This window comes from Artemia sp. Qi Xiang Cuo, chromosome 2 (genome assembly GCF_049724085.1).
Source record: "Artemia sp. Qi Xiang Cuo chromosome 2, ASM4972408v1, whole genome shotgun sequence".
NCBI classification, from domain to species: domain Eukaryota; kingdom Metazoa; phylum Arthropoda; class Branchiopoda; order Anostraca; family Artemiidae; genus Artemia; species Artemia sp. Qi Xiang Cuo.
In genome coordinates, this window is record NC_142795.1 from 27,196,715 (window position 1) to 27,216,490 (window position 19,776).

The 19,776-nt window shown below is 36.5% G+C and overlaps 1 protein-coding gene across 3 annotated transcripts in view; it reads right to left on the minus strand.

Moving 5' to 3' along the window:
- The window catches only part of LOC148955071 (cyclic nucleotide-gated channel alpha-3), a 339,464-nt gene that overhangs the window by 188,460 nt on the left and 131,228 nt on the right, over positions 1–19,776 (minus strand). For all 3 annotated transcript variants that reach the window (XM_089108043.1, XM_089108044.1, XM_089108045.1), the window contains 2 exons: positions 16,900–17,607; positions 6,611–6,751 (listed from right to left, as the gene is read on the minus strand). In XM_089108043.1, the coding sequence (XP_088964169.1) occupies positions 6,611–6,751; positions 16,900–17,607 (849 nt within the window). The remainder of the gene's footprint in view (positions 1–6,610; positions 6,752–16,899; positions 17,608–19,776) is intronic.

The following is a 19,776-nucleotide window of genomic DNA, read 5'->3' on the forward strand; positions in this document are numbered from 1 at the left end:
TCAGTTTTACCCATCATAATTCAGCTTTTAAATCATTATTCTCGTCAAGTCAGACTGTTTGGTAATTGGAGAGCTTAGTCGCAGTGCTGAGGCAGTTAAGTTACCAGCAATTTTTAAACGCTCACGGATTGTTGTTAAAACGGTCAAAAACAATGAGGATATGAAAGTGAGCCTAATTTAGTCCTTTTTGGTGAACCGCAAAAAATATATAAAATCCAGATGGCTCATGATCAGGGAGATGGACTCACTGATACCTTTTAAAATGAAAACTTACAAACATAGGTACATCACGGTCACCCACAGCCTTAGGTTCTTCCACAACTAAATTATGGTCAAGACTGTCAAAAGCCTTCATTTTATCAGCAAATTATGCATTAACGTGTGTCCTATCTTTTTCTAAGTGTTTAAGGATGGTGTCCAGCATTGCAACCAAATAATGAACAGTACTATACCCGGGTCTAAATCCGAGTTTTAGGGAATCTATCTTATCTTTTATGTTCTCAAATAAACATTCGAAATAAATCTTTCAAACACTTTTGAAAGAGCGGTTTTCAAAATCGACCTCAAATCAGTAATATCTTTGGGTGCCTTATACTTGGGCATTGGAGTAACATACGCCTGTTTAAAACTATTAATCCAAAAAACTTTTGGCAGAAAATAAGTTTTTCTAAAAAAAAGTAAAGAACTCCATTAAACCAAAAATGAGCAAAAATAGAATCAAACAATTTGCCAAGCATACAATTACCACAAATCAGTATCAATAAATAAGTGCAACCCAAAACAAAGAGAAATTAAAGTTAGTCAAACTAAAAAACGAGCAGAAATTAATCTGAGTGGGGTTCTAAACCCCAAGCTTTCTAAAAGCCAGAATATAAATTTGTACTTTACTGACAAAAAATTAAATGAATTTACTGAAAAAAATGTGCATTGTCAGTTTAATATATATATATGCTGATATTCATTCCTTAAAATCTTAATTAGTTTTTGATTTCTTAAGGTTATAAAAGTAAAATCATTCAAAAGAATTTTTTTCAGTAAAGTAAAAATTATATTCTGGCTTTTAGAAAGCACAGGGTTAAGAACCCTACTCAGATTAATTTCTGCTCGTTTTGAGTTTGACTTATTTTAATTTCTGTTTGTTTTGGGTTTCATTTATTTATTGATACTGATTAGTGGTAGTTGTATGCTAGGTAGATTTTTTTATTCTATTTTTGTTCGTTTTTGGTCTAATGGAGTTCTTTACCTTTTTTTTGAAATTCTAACTTAGTGCAAAAAGTTTTTTGATTTCAAACTTTGAAAAGTTTGAAGTTTCCTTTACAACGCTCTCTCTCAAATTTTGATTATATGTGTTTGGGGAAATGGTGAGAGCGAGATGGGGACTAGCTGCCCTTGAATCAGTAAAGACTAGCCTATTAAAAAGGCAGGGGTGGAACCAGGACTTTTTTTTTGGGGGGGGGGGGGGAAATAAGTTGGTCCGATAAACTTGCGTTAGTAGCAAGTTTAATTAACGCAAACTTACGTTAATTAGGTAAATTACACTACTCTAGACGACATTAGGGGGGGGAGCCCAACCCCCTGGATCCGCCACTGTAAAAAGGGCACTAGCTCTTTCAATTTCCTATTGAATGAGCCTTTTTTGAAGTTTCTGCGACAATATTTTCTATAAACAACCTTATATGCCCCCAGGACATAACTTAAAACCATTGCTTTGAAGGCTGTGGGGGAGGGGACGGATTGTCATCCTCAAAAACCTAATTTCCAGAACTTTCATTTGCGTTGAACAAAATCTCAATTTCATTGGATGTGTTTGGGGAAATTGGGGAAATGGAGGATTAGTTGCCTTCCAATCACTTTAGACTATTAAAAAGGGCACTTGCCCTTTCGATTTCCAATCAAAAGGACCCTTTTTGAAGTCTCTACGAAAATGCTTTCTATAGAAACCTTATATGCTCCCAGGGCATAACTTACAACCCTTTCCCTGAGGGGTTTTGGGGGCTTCATCCTCTTTGAAAATCATAATTTCCACAACTTTCAACTACGTTGAAGAAAATGCCTATCTCGAACTTTTAATTGGATGTGTTTGGGGTACTGCTGGGCGTGAGAGGGGGGTTAGTTGCCCTTCAATCACTTTCGACTATTAAAAAGGAGACTATCCCTTTTAATTTGCATTCAAATGAGCTTTTTTGAAGTTTCTACGACAACACTTTTTATAAAAACCTTATATGCCCCCAGGGCATAACTTGCAACCCTTGCCCTGAGGGCTCTTAGGGGGTTATCATCCTATAAAACCTAATTTCCAGAACTTTTAACTACGTTGAACAAAATGAATATCCCAAATTTTGATTATATGTGTTTGGGGAAATGATGGGCGTGAGAGGGGGGTTGGTTGCCCCCAATTACTCTCAACTTTTAAAAAGGTCTTTAGCCCTTTAAATTTCCAATCAACTGACCCCTTTTTGAAGTTTTACGACAATGGTTTCTATGGAAAACTTAAATGTCTCCAGGGCATAGCTTACAACCCTTGTCCTGAGGGCTGTAGGGGGCGTTTCATCCTCAAAGACATAATTTCTGGACCCTTCAACTGCGTTGAACAAAATTGCTATCTCGAGATTTTGATTGGATTTGTTTGGGAAAATGGTGGGCGTGAGAGGGGGGTTAGTTGCCCTCCAATCACTTTCGACTATTAAAAAGGCCGCTAGCCCTTCGAATTTCTAATCAAATGAGCGCTTTTTGAAGTTTCTACGACAACACTTTCAAAAAAAACTTATTTGCCCACAGAGCATAAATTACAACCCTTGCCCTGGGGGGTTTGGGGGGTGGTCATCATCAAAGACCTAATTTCCAGAACTTTCAACTACGTTGAAGACAATGGCTATCTCAAAATTTTGATTTTATGTGTTTGGGGACATGGTGGCTATGAGAGGGGGGTTAGTTGCCCTCCAATCACTTTTGACTATTATTAAGGGCACTAGCCATTCCTATTTCAAATCGAAGGAGCTCTTTTTGAAGTTTATATGACAAAACTTTCTATAAAACCCATATACGACCCTAAGGCATAAATTAAAACCCTTGTCTTGAGGGCTCTGGGGGGAGGGGGCTCATCCTTAAAGACCTAATTTCCAAGACTTTCAACTACGTTGAACAAAATGGCTTTCTAAAAAATTGGATTGGATGTGTTGGGGTAAAAGGAGGAAGTGAGAGGGGTGTTAGTTGCCTTCCAATCACTTTCGACTATTAAAAAGGGCACTAGCCATTTCCATTTCCAATTGAATGAGCCCTTTTTGAAGTTTCTACGACAACGCTTTCTATAAAAACCTTATATAGCCTGCCCCAGGGTATAACTTTACAGCCCTTGCCCTGAAGACTGTGGGGGGAGGGGTTGTCGTCATCAAATACCTAGTTTCCAGAGCTTTCAACTACGTTGAATAAAATGGCTTTCTCAAAATTTTGATTGGATGTGTTTGGGGAAATGGTGGGCGTGAGAGGGGGGTTAGTTGCCCTCCAATTACTTTCGACTGATGTTAAGGGCACTAGCCATTTCAATTTCCTATCGAATGAGCTCTTTTTTAAGTTTTTATGACAACACTTTCTGTAAAAACCTTATATGCCCCTAGGGCATAATTTACAACCCTTACCCTAGGGGTTGTGGGGGGAGGGGCTCATCCTTAAAGACCTAAGTTCCAAGACTTTCAACTATGTTGAACAAAATGGCTATCTAAAAATTTGGATTGGATGTGTTGGGGGAAAAGGTGGAAGTGAGAGGGGGTTAGTTGCCCTCCAAGCACTTTTGACTATTAAAAAGGGCATAAGCCCTTTGAATTTCCAATCGAATGAGCATTTTTACGATTTTCTACGACAAAGTCTTCCAATAAAAACCTAATATGCCCCCAGGACATAATTTATAACCCTTGTCCCGAAGACTCTGGGGGGACTTTCCTGCTCAAAGACATAATATCCGGAACTTTCAATTGTGTTGAATAAAATGGTTATCCAAAAATTTGGTGTGAATCTGTTTGGGGTAATTATGGACGGGGAAGGGGCGTTAGTTGCCTTCTAATCACTTTTGACTATTAAAAAGGGCACCAGCCATTTCAATTTCCAATCGAATGAGCCCTTTTTAAAGTTTCTACGACAACGCTTTCTATAAAAACCTTATATAGCCTGCCCCAGGGTATAACTTTACAGCCCTTGCCCTGAGGACTGTGGGGGGGAGGAGGGGTCGTCATCATCAAATACCTAATTTCCAGAGCTTTCAACTACGTTGAATAAAATACCTATCTCAAAATTTTGATTGGATATTTTTGGGGAAAAGGTGGGCGTGAGAGGGGGTTAGTTGCCCCTAAAATCAGGCAAATTTCCTCAGGCGCGTAACTTTTGATGAGTAAAACTAAAATTGATGAAACATTATTGATCAGCATTAAAATCTGATTCTTTTGATGTACCTATTGGTATCGAAATTACGTTTTTTTTTATTAAATTAGTTTCGGTTACTATTGAGCCGGGTCGCTCCTTACTTACAGTTCGTTACCACGAACGGTTTGATTCCCGTAAATTTGTTTTCCACAATCAGCTTTTACTATTAAGACGAATCTGAATAACAGCTATCTTTCCTGAATGAGTGTTAACGGCAAATTTTTGTTTCGAGACAGAGTTTTTATTTTTTTTAACATGTTTTTAAGCTTTTGCCTACTATGAACAGGGGTTTTCTCTGTACTAGATTGCAGCAATTCCCGCAACCAAGAGATTTAAGTACGTTTGGGCCCTGGGCATGAAAAGATTGGCTAATTTCAAATGTATAAGACAGAAGAATAAATCGTTGTTTCCTAGAGGGTGGGGGGGATATTTTGGCATTCAAGCACCATAAAATAACACTTACATAGGAATTACCCAATGAATTAAAACCATTTTATTCGAGTCAACTTTTATTACTTCCGACAAAACGGGCTGAATTTTGTTTTCTAGTTAAATTGTTGATTTGAGGAGTTGACAGGGGGTTAGGTTAAAACGGGGTTGACTTGCACGAGGGTTGAGTTAAAAAAAGGCTGAGTTATTTGATGGTTGATTTACGCAGGGGTTGAGCTGAATGAAGGTTCAGTTGAAAGGGGGTTTCAATTAAGCGGGGATTGTGTTTAATAAGGGTTGAGTTAAACTGGGGTTGAGTTGCAACGAGTAAGTTAATCGAGGGTTCAGTTAAACGAGGTTAAGTTGCATGAGGATTCAGTCAAACGGGGATTGAGCTGCACGCAGTTTACGTCGAATGGGCTCAATTGCAGAGGTTCCGTTAAACGAGGGTCCGGTTGTATGGGGTTTGAGTTGAATGAGGGTTGAGTTGCGAGGGGGTTGAGCTGAATGACGTTGAGTTGAATGGGGTTTCAATTAAACAAGGATGGTGTTAAATAGAGGGTTAGTTCAACCAGGGTTAATTTGTACGGGGGTTAGGTTAAACAATGTTCAGTTAAACGGGGGTTGATTTTGCACGAGGGTTCAGTTAAACTGGGGTTGAGTTGCACGAAAGTTCAGTTAAATATGGGTTGATTTACACGAGGGTTACGCTAAAGGGACTCAGTTGCACAGGATTTTACCAAATGATGGTTCAGTAGCATGGCAGTTGAGCTAAATGGGGGTTAAGTTTACGGGGATTGAGTTGTACGGGGGTGAAGTTAAACAGGGCTTGAGTTACATGAATATTCAGTTAAACTAGTTCAGTTGCAGGGATTCCATTGCACAGGAGCCAAAAAATTGACAATTATTTCCAGTCAAATTATTAACATTTTCTGGATATTCAATTAACGGTTAGTTAATTATACATTCTGTCACCTAAAACACTTTCAAAATGATCAAATTTCTTTTTGAATAAACACTCCGAATTAAGTATTCTTTAATGCTTTTCAAATTTCAAAATACTATTGTTATTTTTAATTATGGGGAAAACTTTCCGCGGAGAGAATTATCGAGAGGGGGCTATCCACGGAGGGATAGAGATGAATTTTTCATGTTTTTCTATATGGTTTGCATATCTTTTTTCTACTCTTTGGTTATTTAATCAAAATAAATTAATTAATCAATTGGTATAATGGAGGGTAAAATACAACTTTAATCAGTGTGGGGTTAACTCAATTGTGGAGAGCAAGACGTTGGAAAAATCGATGTTCATGTTCATAGATTCAGTGCATTGTCGTGTTTTCTGAATGATGGAGTCGATTCCCCAATGGATGAGAATTTTTGGGGCATCACTGATCATTTATGATAATGAGTTCTGGAACACACGCCCTATCTTTCACGTGTGTCAGTGTTGTAAGAAACCCAAAACAAAGAAGGTATATTTTATACAGTCTAAATGAAGTTCTATAAAGCTAGCGTTATTGCCCCGTGGGAGGTGCTCAAAACATTCTTAGGGGAGATCTTCAAAAAGCTTGAATAGATTTTAAAATGAAAAGAGAATTGTCATATACTTGTTTTTGCTGCTGACCTTAGGCAACTTGAGCTTATAAGTAGGGGCTTAGCAATATATGGCTAAAATAGCGGATGGCTAGCCGAATCTCGTGAAAATTTTGAATTTCACACTCTATCATCATTCAACCATTTTGTCATTAACAACAACTAAACTTACCCGGAAGACCTCCAACAGCTTTTTCTTCGTCTGAACTTTTATGGGTCAGCCAGAGGTAATCAAACCAGCGAATGACCTTGTTTTGCAAGTGGTGCGGCACACGTCTCATTCTCATGTATGTTTTCACTCCGTCAAGCTTAGCTGAAATGGATTCAGGATTTATTTCATATCTTTGTCTTAAAAAAAAACTAAATAATATATTATACATCCTTGAGAAGTGGATATTTTTTTTTTCGGGGGGTGGGGCTTCAACAGTTTTTGTAGTAAGGCGTCTTACACGATCTTTTAGCTACGATGCCAGCTGCATATTTAAGTTGTCAAGAATGGGGGAAAATCTCAATAACTTTAAACTCAACTGTTGAACTAAAAATAAACTCCGAGCAGTAATACTAAAAAAAATTTTATTTTCTAAAGTAGTTTACCTTTTTACCTTTAGAAAATTTTGCTTTCTAAAGTAGTTTTTCTTCGGTACTTTCTAAAGTACCGAATAATGCACTAAATTTTACAAAAAATTGTTTCGTGTCCCGATCAAAATCATTTTTTTCCCATCCAGTAACATAATGTTAAAATGTTTTATCATCTGTAGATTTTTGATGGTTTTCATCTTTCCTTAACCAACCCAAATAATCCTCAAAGGAAAATTAGAATTACGATTTCCTATGAAATTACTTTCAGAGGCACTTCAAGAAAATTTAGCTTATCACAAAAAAGCAGTTGAAAAAATAAAATCAAGAAAGAAGAAAAGGTAACAACAACTTACAGTCACTGAATCCTTCCCAAAAGCAGTAAGTTGTGAACAATGACGCATCTTGAGGAGGGATTGCTGGTCCCCCTCCCCCCAAAAAAAATTGTGGTTCGTAAAAAGGTAGCCAATATAAGAATTTTTTGATACGTTTTGTATATTTTTATTTTTAAATCCCCCCCCACGCACCAAAAAAATACTTCTCTCTCAAACAAAATCCTGGATACAGCCTTGGTTGTGAATATGGCCTGTTTAATGTCAAATAAAATTTTACCTGTTGGTTCTGAAAATATTCTTATCATAGGGCGTTATTGTAAGCTGGCTAGCACAGTCAGCCTAGCTTATCATCTGATAATAACGACTGGTCAAAAGCTACCTTACAAGTATACGTGAGACGACAAGAACTGGTTTGATTTGAAAAGCAAATCTAGACCACTAGCGAAAAGTATTTTTTGGCAATTGATTCTAAGCGTCAAATTCAATAGGGCTTTGAAAAGCCAGTGTGGCAAAGCGTCACGCTTATGGCAATGCCAATTTATTGTGATAAGTTGTCTAGGGTAACATGAAGCTCAGCAAATTTGAAAAACTTACTTTTTCAGTCGAAATTTGCGATTTTTTAAGAGCCGGCGTCATAAGCCAGCTTCGGTCCTCATTGAATACTCGCCACTGGCACTTTTTTACTGCTACGACAGACTTGTGATGGATGACTCTAATGCCTCATAGATGCATACAGTAAAATAGCCTTGACAGGAATTGGCAGAGATGAAGGTCTCCCCCCCCACGAGATCTTATATTTTTTAGTTTCTGGGTTCTTCTTATTCATATTATGATGTATAATTCGTTGTTTCTTTATTATTCCCCCTGAAAAAAAAACTCCCGCGCGCGTGCCAGAGTCAAAGGATGGTTGGGTATCCTACTGGATCTATTCTGTTCTCTTGAAATCGATCTTGTATTTCCGAATAGTCAATTTTTTCATAATTTATTCTCGTTTCCAGAAAACTACTTTGGAATACTGTATTTAACTTAGAACTTTAGAGACTTAGAACTTTAATGGAAAGCCAATTTCCAGTAAACTGAAAACAAGCTTGTTTTTAATTGTTTCTAGCTCCATTCAACGATCCTCCACTGTTATTTGAACTAGTGGCTTTTAATTGTTTTTCAAACAGGCCATCACATAAAGTGTTGTAAGTTTCATCCACCAGCGAAATACTTGCAAAATAGTAAATGCTGACCGTTGTGGGGAAGATCACATTCTGGATTTGTTAAAGAGGGGGATGTATTTTTTTTTTGGGGGGGGGGAGGGGTACATTTTTTAAACACATCAAAAATTTGTTTATATGTATTTTTGTTATGTTTTTATGAGTCGGAAAACATTTTAAGGAAGGGCGGGGTTCAAACCGCTTAAAATACCCCTGAATATGGCCTTGATTGTGGGTAAGGGTTTTGTATAGCTGAAATAGCTTCTAATCATGTCTTGTACATGCACGAAGTGAAATGTTCAAGGGCGGGTTGGGTAACCTGTCGGATTTACCCGGCAATGCTCAAGGTTGATTTTTTATAACCAAAATGGATAATTCTTTTCATAGTTTATTTCTAGTTCCGGAAAACTATATTGGAATGCAACATTAACTTTATAAGTTCAAAGTCTTAGGACTTTAATTAAAATCTAGATTTCAATAGATTTATATTTAGCCAGGTTTTAAATATTTCTAGCTTGACCGAATAAAGCTCAGCTATCGGTGCCGTAAGCAGTGATCAATTCCAAATAACCCCTACTGAAAGGCCAAATATCCCTAATATGAATATGTTCAGCTTACTTTTTGGTTCAGGGGGTATTAACAGAAAATTGATTCCATTGCAATTGTATATTTGACATATTTGATTTACAACAAGCCAACAGCCGTCACTTGTACGGCTTTTTTCAACGTATTTTTCAATTTGAAAACTATATATAAAATTTTCAAATATAACTTCGAGACGAATGAAACTAAAACTCAGCTATTGAAGTAAAATTATCACCATATATTAAAAGCTAAAATACTAGGACTGTAAAAAAACAACATACCGTCAAACTGGGCGGCATAGTTTTTAAATGTGACTAAGAAATCTTTTTATACGAAATCTAAAACCTAACGGTGCAAGAGAAAAATCTTTGAAAGTCTAGATGGCTCTACAGACCGCCATAAGAGGAGCAGTCTGAAAATGGTTGCTTTAAAGTAAAATCCTTAATTTATAAACTACTTTAAAAAATGAGTGGCATTCAAAGTTTATTTAAACATACAAAGCTAGCCCTTGTTTTAAACTGGAGTTTTAGTAAGCTTGCAAAAATGATCAGTACGCTGTCCTTAATTAATCAACTATTGTTTTCAAATGGGACATGAAAGGAGTGAAGTATCGAAGTCACTTTGTGAATTAGTGGAAGCTTTGGAATGAATTTAAAAATCAAATTTTTTTGTGGCTTCACGTATTTTAACTTATTTTTGGTTTGTTTCCGCTTGTTTGTATTTCTTTTTCTTGGTTTTCCCATATCGTTTGGATTTCATTTTTTTACTCCTCCTTTTTGGTGTTGCTATAAGACCTGCTCATTTCGTTTCATTTTGCAAATGGTTAGGACTTACAATCGAAGTCCCAGTGATTTTCCATACAAATCCTATATGCCGGGTTCCCTGCAAAAAGTACAAGAAACCGAGGAAAAGAGAGAATTAGCTTTCCTTAAATTATTTTCTTTAGGGCATTTGTGAAACTGGGCAAACCCTATTCTTATTGAAACTACATTCCTCCGCTCCATGGAAAATCTGCTAATACCATCTTAATTAAAATTAGTCTATTCCGTTAAGAACACAGGACTTTCTTTCGTGGGGGGGGGGCAGCAACTAAATTTCGATATTATGAAGTTTTTTGGAATGTAAATAAAGATAAATATTTATACTATCATTAATGATAAATCATGCAACCTTTGCAAGTTTCAGAAATTTGGAGAAAATCTGAAGAGTTTTTTTCTTAATGTCCTGGAAGGGCAATATAACATTACCATATTCAGGCAATAATGGAACAAATGACCAAAAATGGTAAATTGAGTTGTATTATGTATAATTGCTGGGTAGGATATAATTAAAGTCCATTTGTTGACCTATGTTTAATTCTTAAAGAAAACTAGAGAAGAAAAAGTATAATGTAAGAAACTGAGAAGAAAAAGAACAGTTTTTTCATCCTTCAGTCAAATTCAGGTAGGTGAGTTCACCCCCTAGGCCAATCAGTAACGTCACTTTGACGATATTTATTTAGTTAATAAGCTTAAAAGAAAAGAAACTAAGCATTTTTTATTGCCTCATGGATTGCTTTTAACAACAATATCAAAAGAGAAGTAAAACTATGCATTTTTAAGTAACCCATAATGTGTGTTTAATGTCTTGCGTTTTTTTCAATAGTTTGGCCAGTTCATATGACCTTTATTATCATGAACGCCATAAAAAGTTAGAACAGTTTTTGCTTCTCTATGACCTTAAGAAAGAAAAGGATGAAACTATTTTGGTTCTTTCTATCACAATTTAGGTTTTTGGATTTACCCCCGAATCAATCAGTGGATTTCATGAGCTACAGCTGTTGCCTTAGGGGCTGTGAGGGATCATTCCATCCCCAGAGGCAGAGTTACTTGACCTTGAGACTATTTTGAGCAGTATGTTCAAAATCTTTTTCGGGTATGTTTGGGGGACGGGCAGGTAGGTGTCGATCACTTTTGACTCTTAAAAAAGATCTTTACAATTCAAATCCCATTCTAATGAGCTCCCTACGAAGTTACTATGACCACCCCTTCCCTGTCAAGTGGCTCAGGAGAAAATAATTATAATAAATAATTCATTGAAGCCTGATGGCCTTTCACTAGAGACAGCGCTAGAGCGTTGCCTCTTCTTTACTGCAACTCTTTAATCACTCTAAATCCTGTCCTTCAATTTGATGGAGAGTTTAAATGATCAACTTAGATCCGAAACGCCATTCAGAAAAAGGCTCGCGTGGTGAAATAGTCAAAACTGAGAAATTGTTTTTTCTTTTAATATGGGCAAAAAACTTCTTATATTTATTCCTTTTCTCCCCGTGGAAAATTTTTGGCCCCTTTTTCTCCCAAAGAAAACAGATATTTTCTCTCTATTTAAGATCTCTTTGGATGCACGTTACCATACAAATTCAAAGCAAAGATAACTGATAGTAAAAATCAGTGAATCTTCTGAAAGAAAAGAACATGGGCGAGAAGTAAATAACTTTCACTAGGGTTTTCAGTTCTCCTGTAAAAGGGAAAACTTCAACACTCTGAAATTCCCTTTTTTTTAATTCTTCCCTCAGGAACCGTAAACGATTAGTATTTTGGGGAAAAGAGATTGAAATTATTTCGTAACATAATCAAAAAACTAAATATTTCTCATGAAGTCTCTTGCTAAGATCGGGAATAAAGAAATGATGAGTTGCTAGAACATTTTTGTTTTGTCATCTCAGTCAATATGCTTATTAGTAATTATTAGTCTTTCTTTTCTTGTGAAAGTCTTATATTCATTCATTTGCGAAGTGTACTTTACTGAAAAAACATAAATGTTTTTACTTTTATAACTTTAATAAATCAAATAATATTAACATTTTGATTACTAAATATCAGTATATTTACATTAAACTGACAATGCACATTCATTTGCATTTTTTTCAGTAAAGTGCAAATTATATTCTGGCCTTGGGAAGGCATAGGGATTTTGCGCCCAACTTGTGTTAATTTCTGCTCGTTATGAGTTTGACTCGGTTATTTATTGTAATTTCTGTTCGTTTTGGGTTTCATTTATTTATCGATGCTGATTTGTGGTAGTTTCACGCTTGGTAGATTATTTGATTTTATTTTTGCTCATTTGTGATTTCATGGAGTTCTTTACTTTTCTTTGAAAACTTATTTTGTGGAGAAAGTTTTTTTTAATTAATTTCTGTTCGTTTTATATTGACATAGTCTTTCCAGGGAAAACAAAAATAATACTTAAAATTTTTCGTTTCTTTTAAGACTTTAAAGTTTGGCATGCTATTTGTATGCTAGAGAAAAATTTTCAGCAATTTTTAACAACATACACCCTTTTCAAAATATAGACACAAATAGTAGTGTTTAGTTTAGTTTCATACCTCCTCTAGTTGACCTGAAATAGAAAACTTGATGACATTCGCAAAAAAAAATCTGTTTGCTTTCTTTAATAGCTTGAATACACTTACGCTATTTTGATTTGGTTAAGTTTTAAGAGCAGAAGTAGCCCTGACAGATAGAACAAATACCCTCAGTCGTTTTTGGGATACTGCTGAGATGCCTTATTGGGAATTAGCATTAACACAGTGCATTTTTATTTAATCTTAACGCAACATTTAGTTTTTAAACACAATGGGCAAATGGGACAGTGGGCATGGGAGGGGGACTAGTTGCCCTCCAATCACTTTGGACTATTAAAAAGGACAATAGCCCTTTCTATTTCAATCGAAAGAGCCCTTTTCGAAGTTCCTACGACAACTCCTTCGATACGAAGTGCCCTGGTCTAAACAAAAAAAAAATATAATAATAGATTGTACCCAAATCGATCTTTACTATAAAAATGTTAAGCCTTCCAATCACTTTTGAATATTAAAAAGGGCACTAACCCTTCCAATTTCCAATCGAATAAGCCCTTTTTAGTTTCTACGACAACGCCTCCTATGAACAGCTTATATGCCCCTAGGGCATAAATTAGAACCCTTGCCCTGAGGGCTGTTAGGGGGCTGTCATCCTCAAAGACCTAATTTCCAAAACTTTCAACTAAGTTAAACAAAACAGCTATCTTAAAATTTCGATTGGATGTATTTGGGGAAATGGTGGGCGTGAGAGGGGTGTTACGTAGTTACTCTCCAATCACTTTCAACTATTAAAAAAGGCAATAGCCCTTTCGATTTCCAATTGAATGAGCCCTTTTAAAGTTTCTACGACAACGCTTTCAATAAAACCTTATATACTCCCAGGGTATAATTTACAACCCTTGCCCTGAGGGATGGGGGAGGGGGTTTGGTTTTCATCCTCAAAGACCTAATTTCCAGAACTTTCAACTTCGTTGAAGAAAATTGTTATCTCAAAATTTTGATTGGATGTGTTTGCGGAAATGGGGGGCGAGAGAGGGGGGTTAGTTGCCCTCCAATCACTTTCGACTATTGAAAACGGTACTAGCCCTTTCAATTTCCAATCGAATGAGCCCTTTTTGAAATTTCTACGACAACGCTTTCTATAAAAAGCCTTATATGACCCAAGGCATATCTTACAACCCTTGCCCTGAAGGCTGTGAGGGGGTTGTCATCCTCAAAGACATAATTTCCGGACCTTACGTTGAACAAAATACCCATCTCAAAATTTTGATTGGATGTGTTTGGGGAAATGTTGGGTGGGCGAGGAGGGTTAGCTGCTCTCCGATCAATTTCGACTATTAAAAAGTACACTGGCCCTTTGAATTTCCAATCAAATGAGCCCTTTTTGAAGTTTCTACGACAACGCTTTCTATAAAAAACCTTATATACCCCCAGGGCATGACTTACAACCCTTGCCCTGAGGGCTTTGAGGGGGCTATCATCCTCGAAGAACCAGTTTCCAGAACGTTAGCTACGTTGAACAAAATAGCTATCTCAAAATTTTGATTGGATGTGTTTGGGGAAATGGTGGGCGAGAGAGTGGGGTTAGTTGCCCTCCAATCACTTTCAACCAGTAAAATGAGCACTAGCCCTTTGAACTTCCAATCGACTTAGCCCTTTTTGAAGTTTCTACGACAACACTTTCTATAAAACCCTTATTCGCCCCCAGGGCATAACTTACAACCCTTGCCCTGATGGCTGTTGGGGAGTGTCTTCCCCAAAGACATAATTTTCGGACCTTTGAACTACGTTGAAAAAAATGGCCATCTCAAAATTTTGATTGGATGTGTTTGTGGAAAATGTGGGCGTGAGAGGGGGGTTAGTTGCTCTCCATTCCTTTTCAACTATTAAAAAGGGCACTAGCCATTTCAATTTCCAATCGAATGAATACTTTTTGGAGTTTCAGCGACAATCCTGTATGTAAAAATCTTATATACACCCAGGGCACAACTTACAACCCTTGCCCTGGGGGCTGTGGGGGTTGTCATCCTCAAAGACCTAATTTCCAGAGCTTTTAAATATGTTGAACAAAATGGCTACCTCAAAATTTTGATCGTATATGTTTAGGGAAAAGGTGGACTTGAGAGGGGAATTAGTTGCCCTCCAATCACTTTTGACTATTAAAAAGGGCACTAGCCATTTGAATTTCCAATCGAATGAGCCTTTTTTGAACTTTTTAAGACAAAGCTTTCTATAAAAACCTTATATGCCCCCAGGGCATAACTTACAACCCTTGCCCTGAGGGCTGGGGGGGGGGGGAGTGTCCTCTTCAAAAACCTAAATTCTATGTGGAAATCAACTACGCTGAACAAAATGGCTATCTGAAAATTTTGATTGGATGTGTTTGGGGAAATGATGGGTGTGGAAGGGGTGTTAGTTGTCTTCCAATCACTTTCGGCTGTTAAAAAGGACACAAGCCACTCCAATTTCCAATCGAATAAGTCCTTTTTGAAGTTTCTACGACAACTTCTTCGATACGAAGTACCCTGGTCTATGACCAAGAAACCAAAAAAAATGCCTGGCCTATGCCCTGGCCTAAAGAAAAAGAAAATAATACATTGTGCCAACATCGTTCTTCACTTAGACAGCTCTATGGCGCTGCCTATGATAGTACTAAATACCCCACCTCATCTACTGTTATTTGCTGAAAATTCAATTTAAAACCTTTAAAAATACCTATAAAACGCGAGAAATCATCTCGTAAAAACTAAAGCGGACATAATTTGTTGAAAATTAGTCCTTGATTATTTTTTGGAAAAACTTAGGTGTTTTAAATAAAAAAAGCAAACAAAATAGGTGAAATCGGACAGTAATGTCGTTGAATTCTCATCACGATAACCGGAAAAAGTGCTTAAAAGGTTGCCATCCTGTTATCCAATTTGTCATGCCAAACTGTTTTGACTTGTTTAAAACCAAACAAGACTCAAACTATTTAACCGTAAAAAATTATCACTATGTAAATAAAAAATACGATACTCTTTGAAATTACCTCATTATATTTGAATAATTGTCCGATTCTTTTGAGCTGATTCTCTTGTTCATTTACCCATTGAGCTTAATTCTGCAGTAGTTTTAGACGTAGTCAACGAAGCAGGGACCTAATTTTCTAAAACTGTAATGTCGTAGTTCTCTCAAAGCTCTAGATGGCATGCATTAAAGCCAGGATCACTTACAGGGGCTAAATATATTCATTCATTCGTTTGTAAGAGCATACAATCACATCCATATGTTAAAGTGTCACATCCATCTGTTAAACCAAGGCATAGCTTGGTGACTTGATTGATGTGGCCTGGCTATACTCAGCTCAAGGTCAATGGGCATGTTCAATCGATGGGATTCAGTTAGGAAATACCCTGGCTTGTCCTATTATTTTGATTTCTTTTCTAAATGTTTATTTGGACTCATAGATTTTCCCACCAAAAATCTTTACTGGTTTAAACTAAAACTATTCAGACGTACCAATTGTATATTTTTTAATATATTTAGATAAAGAGTAATTATATATATGTCCTGATTTATGTTTCAAAAATGATTTATATTTGACGCTTAAAAACAAGTCTTACTGCCATATTTGTGTCTCAAACAATGAATTTAAACAATCTCAGTCGATGATTTTAACTTTTTTCCATTTTTAAAACTTGTGGATTCAAAAATAGAAAAAAATAGGTATTTGAAAGGGAATTTCTATCGAGGTTAATGTTTGAACATCTTAACTATGATTAAAAAAATTATGTACAATTAAATTCTTTCTGGATAGTCCTCTTATGTAAAATTTCAAGGAAGTAAAAGTACAAAAACTTTTCGAGTCACAGGATTTTTACAGTTAGTCTCTCTGTATCTCTGTGGTCTTAATTTACGATAGCACTTAAAAATGATACCAATGGCTTATTTCTCTTGTTTCTTGCTCGTGAGCAATTCTTTCATCTCTGAATTATGTTACACCAAAAAAGGTTACAGTCTAGGGGCTAGACAAACTTAATATTTTCTTTCAGTATTTTAAGAGCGTGCACGTGTTAATGATAAGCTGTATTTTCCACAGAAAAGATAGCTTATTCTTGGCAAATCATTTTAAATTTCTAAGACATGGATACTCAGTTCAGTTGGCAAAGCCATGGAGTAGCATATTAAGTGAGCTATTAAGTCGCTCTAAAAAATTTTACATCGCAAATATTCCAATGTACTGAAAAATATCTTAAATTTAAAAGTCAGTCTAAAAACCAGCCAAAATGATCGTTAGCTTAGAAAAAAATCTTAGTTCGAAATCTGGCGTAAAAAATGCTTCTAAAGAATATATACGGCCGTTTTTAGCGTAATAAACAATGTTTTCCCAGCCCTTTAATTGAACTTAAATTCAAAAGGAAAGGAAAAATTGAAAAAAGATTACCTTGAAACTCCTTTCGCCCGGCACTGACGTTTATAACAATATTCGAAACATGCCCAAGCACAGTGGCAAAAAGCATTAATCCAAAAACTATTTGAAGAATAACATAAAAATACTCAGATCTGGATTCTGGGTGAGTCATCGATGTAGTCGACGTTAAAATCATAGTACAAAAATAATAACTTTTCAAATACTGTAATAGCACATCACTTTCATCATCTTTCACTGAATTTAAGAAAACGTTGTATAAGCATGCATTCCAATGGAATATTGCAAACAAATAATGAAGTAAACTTAGAGACCGAAACACATTCGGGTAATTTGTATGTCTTTCAGTTCTATCACTAAAGGCCCAAAATCGGTAAATCTTTACTAGTCGAAAGCAACGAAGCATTGAGTTGTACCCAACTGATAAATATAAAAAGTCCAAAGGCAGTAAACACAGGCAATCTATATAAAATGTGGTTGAATTCATATAATGATGTCGCAACTTAACACTATCCGTTTGTAAAACGCCATCTTCTAAATACCCTGTCCGCAAGTGAAATATAATATCCAAAATATAAAGAAAATCTGATGTGTAGTCAAGGCAAAACCATAATATACGAGTTGTATTGTTGATTTCTTTGAAAGCAAATCTGTAAATTGGCACCCAGAAATTATACAGAAAAGCCAGTGAAACCACGACCGACCAGTAGTATGACAATTTTCCTGAAAAAAAAAAAAAATTTCAAAATTGAGGATTTTCAAACCTATCCGAGGATATTTCCGTATTTCAGCTAAGTTTGGCATCGTAGATCAGCTCTTGTCATTGATTTACTACCAGAACGGATACCAGAATTTTGTGTTGAAAGAAAGATTTAGCAAGATTTAGCAAGATTAGTGGTGATAGAAATACAGACAAACATAACTTGTTTTGTCAGCTTCAAACACCTTTGGAGACTTTTGGCTGTTGGCATAGAAGAAAAAGTGCAAGAAAATCTTGATTTCTTAAAAAAATACCTACAGGGAAATTTTATGTGATTAAATAATAATTGCCCTACACCGTAGATCCTCTAGAGCCAAGAATGGCGCAGAGGGTATCTACGAAGCCTCGCCAGGCATCACAGAGCTAAGCTGCATCCCTGACGTCCTCCTATTGTGGTTGAAGAGACATCTCCCATCTACTCAAATACCGGTTATACTGCCTTAATAAGGTATGTCTTTTTCGACCTTTTTTTGAGCCTCCCTTGAAGGTATCACTCATAAACTGTGCATGGGAGTCGATTCTCTGGCATGCGATGGGCACGGTCAATGTATGTCTATCTCCGACGTTTCAGAAGGTCAGTAACTAATGGTTTACGGGTTTGACAGGGAATTTCTATGCTGCTAACCTTTTCCTGCCAAAATATGTCCAGGATTCTTCTCGGGCATACGTTTTCAATGGCTAGGATTCGTTTCTCCAGTCGGACGTTTGGTTTCTAGCATTGTCTCGTAGAGAGAACAGTGGATATCACGTTACTGTTCATGACGTGGAGCTACAAGCGCATGGAGTATTTTCTACTGGGCCAGACTGGTTTCAAAAATATTAAATGCCAATATCGCTTGTCGCTTGTCATGTTCTCCTCTTGAGTATTCCACCATTATGTTCAATTCATTCCCGAAGTGCTTAAATTCACTGAACTGCATAATTGGCTTATTCTTTGTATTTCAGTATCAGCGGAGAGGGAGATGTGGCCATGCTCTTCTTCTTACTAACATTCACTGTAAGTCCCACTTTAGGCCTTTTCATCTATGGCTTCGAGTAGGTAGCTATAGGGGCTGTTTTACGTCTACGAGAGGATCAACGTCATCAGCAAAGTCTAGATCAGAGATCTGTCAGCTGCTAATATTCAATCCATAGCCTGAAGACTGCCACAGATTGTAGTCTATTACGATAAGAAACAGGAATGAGTACAGGACAAAATATCCTTGTTTAGTGCCAAACATTATCTTGAAGAAACGCGGGTCCCTATTTTCTGTGCGCACACGTCATTGACTATCTTCATATAGTGCTATTAATATTTTGGCTAGTTTATCCGATATTCCATAAAATTTTAAAATCTTTTATAAAGCGTTTCGATCAACATAATCTAATGCCTTTTCAAAGTTAATGAAGAGCTTGTATACTTTTTTTTTGTCCCATTCTCTGGACTCTTCAACCATCAGTATAAGAATGAAAGTAAGATCAGAGCAAGATCTATCATGTCAAAACCTATACTGCTCTTCCCTAAGGTTTGAGTCATGGGCGGTTTTTAGGCGTTGTAATATGACTTTGGCTAGTATTTTTCTAGACATGAACGTTAAGTTGATGCCCCTCCAGTTTTGACAGATTAGATTATTGCCCTTCTTGAAGAGTTTGACCAATGTACCCCATGCCCAATTTTTTTTGCTAGTTATTCCAGATTACTACTAGGAGAGCAGTCCAAGCAGTTATGCAGGATCAAAGGTATGCCTTTCAGCATCTTTGCCGTGATCCCATATACTCCAGAACAGGTACATTTTTCGTCTTTCTCACAGTTATTGTCACTTTTTCGGTCCTGGGGGGATCAGCACTAACACCAATTTGTAAGAGAGGCGTTTCTGGTACTGTTTCTGGAACATCAAGTCTGGGTCTACTTAATACTTTCTCAAAATGTGGAGCCCATCTCTCTTTTGCTTTCTATTGGTCCAAGATTATGTTTCCATTTTCATTCTTTACAAGGGATGACCCATCTGTTTTCTTTCCAACTATTTTGTTTGTTAGTCGACAGACCATTTTCGAGTTTCCTTTCTTAGCAGCCTCTTCTGAAAACGATGCCTTTTCTTCAATGACAGTTCTTTTGTCTTTCCAAGCACTTCTTTTTGCCACTTTTTTTCTCT